The sequence below is a fragment of the Ammospiza nelsoni genome, chromosome 1 (genome assembly GCF_027579445.1).
Source record: "Ammospiza nelsoni isolate bAmmNel1 chromosome 1, bAmmNel1.pri, whole genome shotgun sequence".
In the NCBI taxonomy this organism is placed as follows: domain Eukaryota; kingdom Metazoa; phylum Chordata; class Aves; order Passeriformes; family Passerellidae; genus Ammospiza; species Ammospiza nelsoni.
Genome location: NC_080633.1, coordinates 114,586,331 through 114,600,994, shown reverse-complemented (window position 1 = coordinate 114,600,994; position 14,664 = coordinate 114,586,331). Strand labels below are relative to the sequence as shown.

The following is a 14,664-nucleotide window of genomic DNA, read 5'->3' as shown; positions in this document are numbered from 1 at the left end:
AAACTCTCTCACTCTAAACAGAAATTTCAAATCAGGTAGAAAAGTATAATACCCAAGATAGATATCTCACTCTGAAGGGACAGCCAATGTACCGTTTTAGAAAGGTTCACAGCTCAGATGTTTCCAGCAATTTGGCATTCCTGTTTCAGTTTCTTGACTACTTGTCTGTGCCCAGCAGACAATGCCCCATGCCAAATCCATGCAGAGCTCACCTTTCCCCAGTGCCCCTGGGGCCATGCTAGCAGCAACCAGGAATTCAAGTAAGATCACTCCAGCTCTGCTGACTAAAATACTAAAATCTTGTTCTGTTTATTAGCAGACTATTAATTCTTAGGCTGGAAGTTCAGCAGCAGCTCACCTAATGGAAGTGACATTTACATGGTAAATAGCAGAGTAGTGAGGAAAATCAAAATTTTTTTCATGTCCCACAAAGATGATCTAGAGCAAGAGTCAGGTTCAGCATACTTAATAAGCACCTGACATCATGTGCAGCTCCTAATCTTTGAAGAATTTTTAAAGCATAAACTGTATTTTCTTGAATTGGGTACAGTACATGAGGCGGGAGCACACGCTAAACTAGAAACAAATCAAACCACAAAAAGTTACCTGTGAAAACAATCAAATTTTAGAAATAAGGGATGCCCTGGCATGAATATATGTATCAAAGCAGCCTAACAATCATGACAAAAGAGGATGTGCATTCAAAGTTACACAGCTGGCATAAGGGCTCCTCCAATAAGTTTTATGCAGCCAGTGCTGGTGATGTTGATGAGCAAAAGCTTTGTGAAAAATTGTCCCTGTTTGGGATGGAACACAGCAGTGGGAAGGATGTGAAAGAAGCATAGTGTGCGTTCAGCCACTGTTGGAGCTGCCAAACAAGCATCCACGGCAGCCACTTACCACCCGGCAAACACAATGAGCATATTGATTTTCTGGGAGTAAATATCTGACAGAGATGTATGGAAGAGAAGACAAAGAACAAAGTATTCCCTTCTGATAGAAATGTGTTTGCCATACGTATTCAGAGTCGGTCTAAGTGTTTGGAATGGACTGGAATGATCCAGTAACTCCAACCAGAGTGCCTAAATAGCCTAACACATCTCAAGATGAGTAAGAATCAGTGACTTGGGAGCTGTAAGCCGAGAGGTTTAATTCGGCGGTGAAGGTATCTGACCCGATGAGTGCAGACGAGCCCCATCTCGCCGTGCTGTTTGCTATATTTGTGCTGCTTTTCCTGCCATCCCGTGACTTAGCCTTTTCTATTTCACCTATTTAAGAACACCGTAATTTCCTCCTTCCCCCGGGCCTTACAGCTCAGCGCCAGGCGCCCGCCCGCCCGCGCCCCTCCCACCGGCTCCGCCGCCTCCCGCGTCGCCTCCCGCCGCTGGCCCGTGTCCCGCCGGCCGCCCCGCAGCCCGGTGCATGTGCGGCAACAACATGTCGGCTCCTCTGCCCGCCATCGTCCCGGCCGCCAGGAAGGCCACGGCCGCCGTGAGTGTGGCGGGGCGCGGGCCGGGAACGCGGGCAGGCAGCGCCGCCGCCCCGCTTTGTTGGCGCGGCGGCCGCGGGCGGGAGGGCGGGCGGGGGGCGAGGCGCGGCCGCGCCCCCGCTGAGGGGGATGGCGGGCGGGCCGGCCCGGGCGGGTCGCTCCTGTTCCTTGCCTTGTCGTGCAGAGGCGGGCCGGGCTCGGCACCTGGAAGGGCAGCGGTGCCCGCGGGGAGCGGCCGCTGATGGCGGCGCGGCCGGGAGGGGAAGTGAGCGAAGCGGAGTTTTCTTGGGAGAAAGTGGTGCCGCGCTCCGAACCGCGCCTGACCTTGGGTGGGCGCCTGGGGCTCGTGTGCCTGTTCAGTGATCCTAACCCTCTGCCTTTGTTGTCTTTTTTTTTTTGTGTGTGTGTTGTTGCTGTTTTATTTCCCTCAGGTCATTTTTCTTCACGGATTAGGAGATACCGGGTGTGTATTCTGATCTATTGCATACTCAGTAGCTATTATACTTTCAAATGTAACCTGCATATTTTAAGCACGTGAGCAGTTAAAATTTACTTAAGCTTCTTACTTTGCCCTTTACTGAATGCAGCGGCCAACAGCAGATAAAACTTCATGTGTCCTGCAATGATGGTGACAACTATTTAATTAAAATTTTCCACCAAGTCCTTGAAAACTTTACTCACCTAATTTGGTCTAAATGTGATTTCTCTTTTGTCCCTGAGACAAACTTTGTAGAAAAAGAAGAGTGTGATTTTCTGATCATTTGCTTTCCTGAGAGTGGGTTTCTGGTTATTCCTGTGTTTGTCTAAATTTAGAGTTCTTTTTTATTCCAGACTTGTGGATTGTTAGTTTGCCAATAGCTGCTGTTAGTCCGTGGTTTCTTCATCAATGTCATACTTACACTAAAATCCAGACCTTTTTGATCTATATAAGCAAACTCCAAAGTAGTCACCTAATAGCTACAGATTTTTGTCTCTGAAATATGGTCTTCAGACTCCAAAAAAACGCCCCCTAAATAAAATGCGTAATGCCCCGTTGCCTTGTTCCTGTTATTTCCATGTTTGAGTAGAAATGGAAAGAGTAGGGAATTTCTGGGAGGCATTCTAGCTCTGGTGTAATGTTTCCTTTTGAAGCTTGTGTGTGCCCAGAAATAAGCATGCATTCATTAAAGCCATTGAGTTAACAAGTTAAGAGAGTGTTGAAGCCTTTTTAGTGGAAGACTTTAAAGGAATTGGCACTTAGATACTGAAAATAAATAGCATGAATGCTTTGTCTATTTTGCTCCCTTGTGGCTAAAATTACATAATATTTTTTTAAGAACTTTTTTTTTTGTTACCTGGAACTTGAATGTTGCATCTAGGTTGAAACTTGCTATGTTATTTTTTCCAAAGTGCTAACTAAAATTAGCTGTCAGAATGAAAACTTGCGTAACCTGGGCATTTAGTAAGTTAAAAAAGAGTCAAGTCCATGCACTTGGCAGTATTCTACAAGTGGAGTTTTTGCTCTGATGTGTTGTGCTGGCACAACACCTTGTTTGCATTACCCCTCTTCCTTTCTGCTGGTGGGAGGCAGCTGAGGCAGCAGCACTGCCTGCATCTTGGCACCAAATGTTCAGCAAGTGATTGCAGAATTTTTTGAGCTTTTGGAATTTGAGTCCTTGCAAATTGGCTCGGTGTTTGTTTTGGCAGGGGGTAAAAAATAGAGACTTTCTTTTTAACCTAAGTTATATTCCCTAGATAAGGTGGCATTTCCATTTCAGTGTCAGAGCTAAGGCACAGCCTCAATCTTGCAAATGCAGTGAGCATACTGGAACGTCTGCATTTGACAAGACATGTGGAAATACAGTGATTTAGGTGTATTTCTTCTTCTAGTCTGTTGCAGATTAGATTAGATACACTGCCTTTGACATACTGTTGTTTGTGGGTTTTTTAAGTAAAAGCTGTAGGAGTGACCCAAAAAATTGCCTGAAGCAAACCTATTAACAATTTTATAACTTCCCCCAGTTTAAACTGACCTGTTCAGCTTCACATGAATTTCTAAATTGATCACTTCCATTGGCCAGCTGCATTTTTCTTACTCTGGAAAGTGTTTAGCAGAGGTTACATGCTTTTTCTGTCTTAGCTCCTGTATAAATGGCACTTAAAGATTGGTACATACTTGTCAAAATCTGAACAAAAGGTGCCATATTGTTCTAAGGAGTCTGCTTTAGTATGTACACAATGTTGCTTTTCAAATTTGTCAACTTCATAATTGGCTAAAATATGTCCCTAAATTCTTATGTAACTATTTTTTCTCAGTGGTGTTTCTCCTTTAGACTCTTATTCAACCCTCTGTGATACTGCAAATATTGTGCAAATCATATTTCCTGCAATTTGTTAATAATATATCTAAAAGTACTGATAGGAAGTAGGCTGAGGTACAATCAGTGCTTCAAATGTCAGTGTGTTGGAATTGCCTTCAACTTCAGGTAGCATACATTAATTAACTTTCTTCAGGATGGTATTAAAACTAAACCAATCATGCCTTTATGGCTGGTCTGCTTTTGGTCTGATTAGTTCAACTGTATCATCATTACAGCACACCACAACAGTATCACTGACGGATTTGTTAGAGGTGTTCTCTGTTTAGAACCAAATTCCCAGCATCTAATTTAATGGGTGAGTTAGGAATACTAAATGATGAGGAAAAATCAGGAAATACAGGTGAAATGAGTGTTCTGGAAAGCCAAGTGCAGGCATGTGCAGTGGCTGTGCATGGGTTCAGATGTGGGTCAAGGTCAGTTCCTGTCCAGATGAGGCCTGGAGTGAGTGTTGACCTTATGCTCTCCAGTGTTCTGGTTTGGAGGAAGCTCATTAACTCACCTGCTGTGCAGATCTTGTTCTGTTATGGACATTCATATGCTGTATCTGTTTGAGATCAAAAAGCCACTGCAGTCTGGGGTGTTGTCCAGGACTGCCTGAATCCAAGAGCATTCAAACTGAGCTGGAGTTAATAGGGCTGATTGATGGGGCTGGATCCATGTGGAGTTAGCTTAGGTGTTGGTTTGCTACTGTCCCACGTCAAGAAATGTGGTTCACAGAATGCCAAGCTGGCTGTCAGAGAAGCTGTCTGAGTTCTGCAGGAGCAGCAAAGCAGCCTCTGTGCTGCCTGGAAGCAGGATACCTGTGTGCATCTGTTCTGGCACACAAATTAATAAAGCCAGACAGATACAGAGTGGGCTTTGCCTGGAGCCAAAGTGATATTTCTGTAGCTACACCACAACTATGACAACCAAATTAGATCAAGTCTTCCTGACTATATATATGCCACAAGCATTCAAGGGCCAAACAAACCTTCTGACTTCAGTACTACATTCATAGTACACTGTGGTTGATGTAAATATTTTCTAAAAGTGTGTTGATATTGATCTAATTCAGCATGTTTCATACTTGGTCTATGCTGATGCACCAGTTCAGAAATAAGCCAAAACCTAAAAGCAGTTGAAAATGTTTTTGTTAACAGGCACGGATGGTCAGAAGCACTTGCTGGTATCAAAAGCCCCCATGTGAAGTACATCTGCCCACACGCGTAAGTTTGTAACTTTCTTGTTTTACCTTTTTCTGTAGAGAAATCATCTGTTAAAACACTTGTGCAGATGTCAGAGAGGCACCTCAGAAGTGAGATGACATCAGGCTATCTCTGCATTTTGGTTTTTTATATAAAAGCCCATTCTAAAATAGTGTTGATGCTATTAAGTGTTTTTTGTTTTCAGGAAATTATGTGTGATTTACTTTGGGGTAAAACTTCATTTTTATTTGTACTTTGGTTCGGGTACTTATTCAGACTGAAAACGTACTTGTAAAGTTTTAGGTACAAAGTTATAGTATTTTGACTTTTTTCCCATTGGATTGAGTTGTTTTTTAGTTTCTTTTTTCCTCCCAACAATCTTTTGTCAAAAACAGTTTTATCAAGGATTTTTTTTTTGTATTTTGCTTACCATTACACTCAGTTTGCATTAGCCAGCTGTACTTAAGCTTGGGTATGTGTATAGTAGATTGAAACTTGTTGTAGGTTACAAAGAAATTTAAAGATTGACAGGATAGTGATATTTTCAGCAAATAATTCAATTGAGCTGTCTTTGTGTGCAATTTGAGAAGTGAAATACTTCTAAGCATCATCAGGCACCAGTAAATAAGGCAGTAAGATCTATCTACTATTGGCTTGGTGGTAGAAAAACTAATAAATTATAATCTTAATTTATTTTAACACAAAACTTAGATTGTCTCTTGCTTCAGTGGTCTTGGCAGATGTGGAGCAGAGATGATAGGGAGAGAAGGAAGCAATGTTTTGGTGTATTGCTGAGCTGTGGTTTATTTATTTGTTTTACCACATGCCCCAGCTTTGCTGAACCATTCAAAAGGAGCTTAGCAAGATCTGCTGTTTTCTTTGCTTGCCCTTTGTCTTCTTTAAATCCTTCCCCACAGAACTTATGCTGCTCAGTTGCTATAGATTAAAACTCAAGCCAGGTATGATCCATCCTGAAGCTGCCTTGCTGTGGCTGAAGAGATGGCACAGGGCTGGGAGGGAGCCCAGCAGTGAGGGCACTGCCCAAGCAGATTCAGCTGCTGACAGAAACATGCATGGCCAGGCTCCACCATGTGCTGCTTTTGGCTGCTTCCTTTGGCTGGTGATGCTGCTGTAGAAGGTGCCTTAATCCACTCAACTTGTGAATGGAACTGTGATAAATAATTCTTAATTACAAATAAGTCAATGATATATGTATATTAAAAACGTATATGAAATATATGCACTCATACACACACACCTTTAAAGCAGCCCATTAATGTTTTGCTTGCTCTCCATAGAGAATGGTAATTCAACCCTGAATATTAAATATGTTTGGGCTGGCAGGTTTCAAGTGAGTTTCTTCAGCAGATGCTGCAAAAGAGCTCATGTTAATTACTGCTTAAAAGTAAGACAGAGGATATGCAATTCCATGATGTTACTGCATCTGCATTATTGAATTTCAGTATATATCTTATGTCAAGAGTGTTCATTCTCATTTCTAGGCCAGTTATGCCTGTTTCTTTGAACATGAACATGTCTATGCCATCATGGTAAGTATTTGTTCAAATGCAGATGGTTCTAATCAAATTATATCTGGGGCTATGAACTCATTGTTCTTAATTTAAAATCATGAGCAACCTGAGTATCTGGTTTTAATCACATAAAAGTGTAAACCTTTTTACTTTAGATATTTTCTTATAAAAGAACAGAACTAAAAGGGCTGTCATGAGTACATTCTAGTTATCATTTTGTATCTATGGTAGAGATTATTCCTCAGGACTAATCTGTATATCTTAGAACAAAACCCCATTTTTATTCTACAGATAGGGTCTGTAGTATGCATTGTGTCTGAATTCCTAGTCAGTAGAAGCAGAGACTTGGAGTGGAAATATTATTGCTGCTAGTGAGTAATATTTGGTGGGTCAGTAGGATATGTAGAAACTGTTCTTTAGAACATTCATTTCTGAATAGAGAGCAAGAAGAACTTGGTTTCAATGATCTGAAACCAGTCTTCAGTTTTATTGGATTTTGGGCTTTCCCCCTTCCCCCCAGAGTAACTTGTGTTTGTTTTTCTTGTATTTCTTCAAACCATATTTTAATTTCTACATGCAGCAAAATTCCTGCTAATATTTTTTGAGCAAATATCAAAACTGTGCTGCTTAATCTGCAGTAAGTTACAGAAGATGTCAAAACTCAGAACAGCCTTGTTGACTAGATCTAGTCTTTTAAGCCACATTCACAGATTGTGCACTGTTTCTTGTGATCTATGGGTAGCTGGCAATAAACAATATGATAGCTAACATTTTTGTCTGGAAAACATCCAGATTTCATTATTTGTGTATTAAAGAAGCGGAATGGATGCTCTAATGAGTAATGCTCTTGTTGATGTTTCTGTAAGGTTTGATATCATTGGACTTTCTCCAGATTCACAGGAAGATGAAGCTGGGATCAAGCAGGCGGCGGAGAATGGTATACTTAGGAGTATTTTTTATGTCTTAAAAGTACTTCCAGGTATTCTTGAAAATTAACTATCAGTCTGAAACAGGTTTTCTAAAGCTAATATTTTTTTAGGGAAAAGAATATTTGTATATGGTATTATCACTGACCAAAGTTTAGCTAGATTAATTGTTTATTGTTTGTTTGTTTTTTAACTTTATTAGTAAGTAGAGTAATTCACCAATATAAACACTTCATACTCTGAAATAGGGGAACAAGTGTAGGTCTTTTTAAAGAGCTTTTGGGTAGTGCAGCAGGTCAGAGCAGTATTGGCATCCAGTTTTGTTGCTTTTAGTTGGAAGAGGATGCCATCTTCCCAAAACTGGAGCTTTTGCAAAACCTATTTGCATGTTTTTCTCTTTGGAAATGATACAGTGGCACTGACATTTCTGACTGTGCTTTAGATCTTCTGGTAGTTTTAATATATAGAAGCCTAAATTTTCCTTTCACTAGCTTTCTCTTGATGCCAGGAAGAATGCATTTTTCCTCTTCTGGACTTTCTAGAGAATGGAGTGGATTTTAACAGCTGGCCTTTATTTATGTTGCAGTTAAAGCACTGATAGATCAAGAAGTAAAAAATGGAATTCCTTCTAATAGAATTATTCTGGGAGGCTTTTCTCAGGTAAGGTATGGTTGGAAAGAGCCATTGTCTTTTTTCTAGGGAAGTAACCTAGCTTTATTAACTTCAGAAACCCAGACACTTAAATTGAAGTCAGCTGATGTTAGATGCCTCTAAAATTTTAAGGGGCCAATTTTGCTTTGCTTTAACAAATGAAGTTTTTGGTTTTTCTGCAAATAATTACTGTTCTCTGGAAAATGAACATACATGTGTAAAAAAGGTACTAAAATAAATTGTCTGTTTAAAATCTTTATGCACGTAACCTAAATAGTTTTGCTTGAAAATTTTGGTAATATTTTTAATTGAATTTGGTAGATATTTAGTGGTCTGGATTTATTTGGAAAATCTTTTCCTTTACACTTGTAGGGCATCTGTCATAGGTAGGTTAGTTGATTAATTGGTCCATACATCAACTCCCCCAGTCTGCATGCAAATGAATTAAATATTAAAGTAGTGATAATACTGCTGTGATAAAATTATTGCAGTGCAAAAATGTTGTGAGTAATAGTCTTTGGTTTTGGGGATTTTTGACAAGTGTTACAGTAAATTTGTTGGCTTACCTCTGAATTGACCACATGGACTTGGAAGGGAGGAGAAAAAGCAAAAGAAACATTGTACATAAGTACTGGTTTTAGTTGTTGGCTCTAAAGGAGAATAGATTGCAATAGGAAAAGACTTTTAAAGGAGAAATCAGGGATTTTGAAGCAAACATTAAAAAGAACTTTACTGTCATTATTCTAATAATATTTGTATCTCTTTATTTTAGGGAGGTGCTTTATCACTGTATACAGCTCTTACAACACATCAGAAATTAGCAGGTGTCGTAGCCCTCAGCTGCTGGCTTCCTCTACGGGCTTCTTTTCCTCAGGTATTTGTTTCTTTCCTGAGATGATTTGCGCTTGGGGAATGAGTATCTCTGAAGATTGAATCTTGTGCAAGAATTAGTGGTCATCATTATTACCAGATGACTGTTGTTTGATAATTTAGAAGTTTTTAAAATAGGGCCTTAAAATTTTAGATTTTGTTAAGTAAGGAAAATGAAGAAACACTCAGTAGCTATTTTTGCTTAAAATGACAGTACTAGAAAATTTAAAGGACAGAACAAATTTTCCTTGAAGGTTAATTTTCTGTCTGCCATTTGTTCCATTGCAAGGCACTGTCTTATTAGAGACTGAGTGTTTGAGCAAAGTTTCAAGTTTTTTACTTGGCCAGAAATTATGACTTTCTGTTACAAAAGTTTTTGTCAAAATTTTATTTGCATGTCTTTGAGCTTAATATGTTGTCAGGTACAGAGCTTACTTCATAAGGAGCTGCTTGCAGGCCATACATTGTACTATTTCCCCATAGAATTCAATTTGCTTGTGATGTCACAGGGTATAGTGCCATGTTTTTTTTTTATTTCAAAGGTGTTAGCCTTATCTCCACTTAGTGTCTCTTTCTTCTCTTCTCCTGTCTAATTCCACCCCTCCTAGGGCCCTATCAGTGGTGTCAACAAGGATATTGCTGTTCTTCAGTGCCATGGGGACTGTGACCCCCTGGTTCCTGTAATGTTTGGTTCCCTCACTGTGGAGAAGCTGAAGACTATGATAAATCCAGCCAATGTAACCTTCAAGACTTACTCTGGCATGATGCATAGTTCATCTCTTGAGGTAATTTTCTAAATCCACCCTGTTTTAGCTTATTATAGTTAATTATTTTTCCTTCAAAACTAATATTTATAGGCTTTTTGTGGGGAGGTGAGTTTTTGTTTGTTCTCTTTGTTTTGGTTTTGTTTCTTTTTTTTTTTTTTTTTTAATACATGCTTCATGCTATTTATTTTGATGTATACTGAATTCTGGGCTAAAAAGCATCCAAAGGAGAAGTTTGTATGACAGGTGAGAACTTCCTCGTAAGATTGTGTTTAGGGCACTAGGCAACTTGGTCTATAAAATGCTCTTTTTCCCAAATTTTTATTATTTGCTTAGTTTAACAACCTAATTAGAATTAAAAGACAAATTCTCATAGCATAAATCCAAGATGGTGTTTTGGAGAGAAGAATCCTGGTAGTTCTGAGGAGGGAGACATCGAAGGAGTAGGGAGGGAGGTCTGACCCTATGGAAGAGGCAGCCTCAGAGCCTGCATTAATGGTTGTGGCTCAGCAGACAGCTGAGCTGATGTAAGAACTTCCTGCTGCCAGAAAGGGGTGGACTCCTTCTGCTCCTGACCTTGTGGCCCTCACTTCCTCCTTGTACCGGCTCTGGGACGGATCAGAAACTTCCTTGAATCATTTGAATTTGCTAAAATGTCAAAAGCTGCAGCCTTCAGTGTTTGCAGCCACAGGGAGCTGGAGCTTCAGAACTCAACTAAGTGATGAGAGCAAGAAATCAAAGAGGAAGCAAAGAGCAGATTTGCCAGCAGCAGTAACATTGTTAATTTAGATTGTTGCATCTTGTGGGAACTGTAACTTTGAACAACCTCTTTGTAACATTTACAGAGTAGTGCTGCATTTAGCCTGTAATATTGCTGAGCTGTTACACAAATATATTTGTTCTTTCTTACAACAGTGACTTAATTAAAATAAGATTACCATGGATTAGTTTCTCAGTCTTGTTTCCTTAAGGAAGGAAGCATGCTGAAAATGAAACTGGATAGTTAGGTGGAGGAGTTGCTGGCTTTCCATGCTGCTGCTAACTTGTAAAAGTTTAAAGTATAAAGGAAGCTATGGCCTTAGCTACACAGTCAACCTGGTGCTATCAAGATCACTTAATATGTAGCTTGCCTGTTCAGCTCCAGAGGAAGAGAAAAAGTAGTCTTTGCTTTTTTTCTTGTATTTTAGCCTCTGCTAAGTGCATATCAGCACTGTGAAGTTATCAGCCTGACTTGTGTGCAGAGTGGTAATTAAGTAACTGATTGCTCAATATCTCTAGCCCAGCTGCTCATTATAACTCAAATGTTAAAGAATGATTTAATGTAGCTGATTACGTAGTGGTAGAGGACTTCAACTAATACAGACTTTTATCTTTAAACAGGAGATGATGGATGTAAAACAGTTCATAGACAAACATCTACCTCCCATAGACTGAATTTATCTGTGAGAAGCCTTCTATATAAATACACCAGCATCAACTGTGGTAGAGTGTTAAATCTTTTCATATGCCTGATAGGAAACATTATTTCTATACCTGCAGTGTTACTACTGTGTTGCAAATTTATACTTACAATGAAGATTAAATAATGCACATGTACAAGAAATTATAATCTTTTTAGTATTTTTCAGCCAGTGCTGGGAAGGATGTGAATGAGGGAACTAGGTAACAATGACAGAATGTAACTGTTTTAAAATGTTGGATTATTTGTTTTTTCTTGATTGCAGAATTTCAAATTATTTGTACAAGTAATAAAACTCTAAATTTAAGTGAGCAACATAGATGTGACCTGTTAAGTTTTACTTGAAATGTGATTTGTTCTTTCTTCCTTCATTGCAAACATATGGCATTTCTTTTATGTAATGAATGCATAAAGAACACAACATAAAACAGAGTGGGCATGAAGTACAGAACATGTAATGTAGTGGGCATATGATGGTAGAATAAATGCTACCAGGGATAAAGCTTAAGGATTATATGTTAATTGTTTAACAGATAAGGAGGGTAGTTCTATAATGGCTAGAAGTCAGCAAAGGTATTTCTTATATTTAAACCACCTCAATTTTGAAATGTTCATATAGATAAATACTGTGGAAATTCTAAAGGGACACATTGCTTATTAGACTGTTGTTTGTCTTATTGTCTTTTTTCTTTTAAACTCATTGAAAATGTTGACTTGGAACAGAATTCTGAAAAGTGCATAGGAATTATTTGAGTTTTGTTAAAAAAATTCTTGTTTTCATATTGAATATTCATCTGATGCTTCATTTGTAGTTTTAATTTGTTTATTTGTTTCACATGAACAACTACAGAATATTGTTTTGATTTTTTTTCTCTGTACTTTGGAGAAAATAACTGAAAATAGTGCATGTATGTAGTTCTGTGTATTGTTGAACTATTATCTGTAACACACACTTATTTGAATTATTTTTTGCTAGAAATATAAGTGCAATTGGGATATAACTAACATAAACTTTTAAGTGATACTTTTAGATAATACCATATAATACCTTCTCTTATTACATGTTGAGACTTGATTTTTTTTCTGAATTGGAACAAAGCATTTTTTTTTAAATCTATCCTTCTACATTTCCCCAGATCAGTATAGCCTAGGAATATAAAGACCTATCCTGGGAAAAAAGGAGTAAATTTACAAGATACAGAATGTTTCTTCTTTCAGAACCTTAAAATTGTAGAATGCACTGGTTTGCAGGAGTTGATGCACACTCAATAGCTTTTTCAGTTCAGAGCCATAATTTACTGCTGGGAGCAGCTGTTCTGTAGCATTCAGAGGCTGTCACCACACTAGGAATGTTTAAAACAATGCACTACACTTTTTACTGCATAATGTGCTGCATAACAATGTTCTATCCTGTAATATGCTTTCAGTCAAAGAATATTTCTATTTTGGATGTATCTGTCATGTCAGCACTGCGCTGCACACCTGAGTTTAAGGTACTTTTCCTCTCCCAGGGGTCCTCTTACAGTGTATGTGGATTTACATCAGGTATCTGCCAGTACAAATACACACATGAAGAATTGCACCTTTATATCTCTCCTCTAGCATTGCTGCTGCCAGAGATCTGACCTGTTTACCTAGTCTGAATAACCAGTTTTCAGTGCTTTTTTTTTTTTTTTTTTTTAATGTTGCACTTCATTTTTAGGAAGCTGCTTCTTTTCTAATCCAGTTTCTCTGGATTATTAAACATCTCTTAATATGTAAAATGGAAAAAGAGTTTTTTTCCTAAATGGTAATAAAACAGTTTTAGATATTCCATTTGTGTAGTTAAGAGGGCATTTTTATTAACTTTGAAGTTTAATTAGTAATTTCTCTCAGTCGCTCTCTTCTATAGATCTGCCAATTTGTCTTTCAGTTAATTTAGTTCACAGAAGAAACCATAATATTCTTACTGTAGTTGTGCCAAAGTTCTCTTGAGAAAACATTATGTCCTAGCTTGGAGTCATTCCCAAATTGCATTAGCTGATTTTGCAATTCAACTAAATTGCAGTCTTGGTAAGCAAACTATATGTTATTTCTCCTAGTTTTTAGATTTCTTTTCATTCCCCTATTGCCTAAATAATTCCCCGAGCATTGGTGTATTTCCAAAGTTCTTGCACAAGCTTCTAATTTTTCCTTCATTGTTTTCATGTTGTTTGTAGATTTGTTGTTAACTCTGTTCATCTGTCTTAACTTCTAATTGACTGTGTCCTCATTTCACATATTTTTCCTTCTTCAAGAATTAGTTTTAAAAAGTATTTCCAAGACGTTAAAATGAGATTTGCCCTAGTTTCTTTCTTTGTTAGCTCCATAACACTTTCTTCAAGTTGATTAACTGTGTTTACAGTTTGTGGTCACCTTCTAGTACTTAAATACTCTAATCCAAGTCAGCTTCAGCTGTCACTGTCATGATGCTTTCAGATGTTTTTCTAGAAATGCTTTTTATGTGTTAACTTTGTTCAAACACTCAGCTATCATAACATGAATCTTTTTCATATTGTTGTTTTGCTGCTTGCTATATCTACAAAGAGCTGTGTTACCAAAGTCTGTATAAGGAAATGTTTTGACTCACTTTGAATTTCTGTATTCTAGGAAGACTACTCCTCCTTTTTTTTTAATTCAGGATTGCATGTTTATATTGTGTTTGGGAGTTCTTAAAGAGCCCAGAAGCTAGAGGAAACTTCAAGTCTGCATGTCCTCCCATATTACACTGTGTATGTTGAGCTCCTGTCTTTTATAACTTCCCAGCTGGTTTGAAAGCTTTGTGTATGATCTTGCAGCTGAACATCTTCACTACCTGAAGTGATTTGATGCTGGGATTGTTGTTATAATGCATGTACTTGAGGCTGAATAATAGCTCAGTCTGATGGGGGAGTTTTCATAGTGTTCTATTAAAATGGAGAAGTTGGACTGTCAGTGTTCTAAATATTAATGTCCTATCCTTTTAAACTACAATTTGAAACTTTCCAATACTGTCTATTCTTTGTAATGAGAGACTTTCCACCAAAGGAGATGGTGTCTATCAAACCTGTGAAAGCATTGATAAGAAAATACCTTGCTTGCAGATCAGTTTGTTTCAATGGGTATCTAACTCCTTAATGTGTTCTTAATTCACAATGGTACTTAAATTGGACTGCAGTTTTGTGCTGTCAGAAGTCTGACTTCTTGTTGGAATATATTGCCCACTTTTGAATAAAGATGTTGAATTGCATATTATAAGCCAAATTTTCCAGCTATTCTTGAGGTAAAACTTTACTTGGGTCTGTACTGTGGGGAGGGCTGTATGATTTGGTCTCTTTGTCCTATCTTGTATAATTACAACACAGTAGATTGGTAAAAGTACTGTACACTGTAACTGGTATTAGAACTGTTAATTAAAACATGTTCTCTCTA

General features: G+C 38.2%; 1 protein-coding gene across 1 annotated transcript; it reads left to right on the top strand.

Annotated features, from left to right (window-relative positions):
- Window positions 1-1,329: 1,329 nt before the first annotated feature.
- Window positions 1,330-14,664, top strand: LYPLA1 (lysophospholipase 1). Its single transcript, XM_059469065.1, has 9 exons — window positions 1,330-1,491; window positions 1,921-1,952; window positions 4,989-5,054; window positions 6,536-6,583; window positions 7,432-7,502; window positions 8,078-8,151; window positions 8,915-9,016; window positions 9,621-9,797; window positions 11,157-14,664. The coding sequence occupies exons 1-9, from the start codon at window positions 1,423-1,425 to the stop codon at window positions 11,208-11,210; spliced, it is 693 nt and encodes a 230-aa protein (XP_059325048.1). The 5' UTR covers window positions 1,330-1,422; the 3' UTR covers window positions 11,211-14,664.

Excerpts from the sequence above, each read along its gene's own strand:
- LYPLA1 (XM_059469065.1), top strand. The coding sequence starts at position 1,423 with ATGTGCGGCAACAACATGTCGGCTCCTCTGCCCGCCATCGTCCCGGCC. Across the intron at positions 1,953-4,988 it reads CACGGATTAGGAGATACCGG|GCACGGATGGTCAGAAGCAC; the intron begins GTGTGTATTCTG and ends TTTTGTTAACAG. Across the intron at positions 6,584-7,431 it reads AACATGTCTATGCCATCATG|GTTTGATATCATTGGACTTT; the intron begins GTAAGTATTTGT and ends TGTTTCTGTAAG.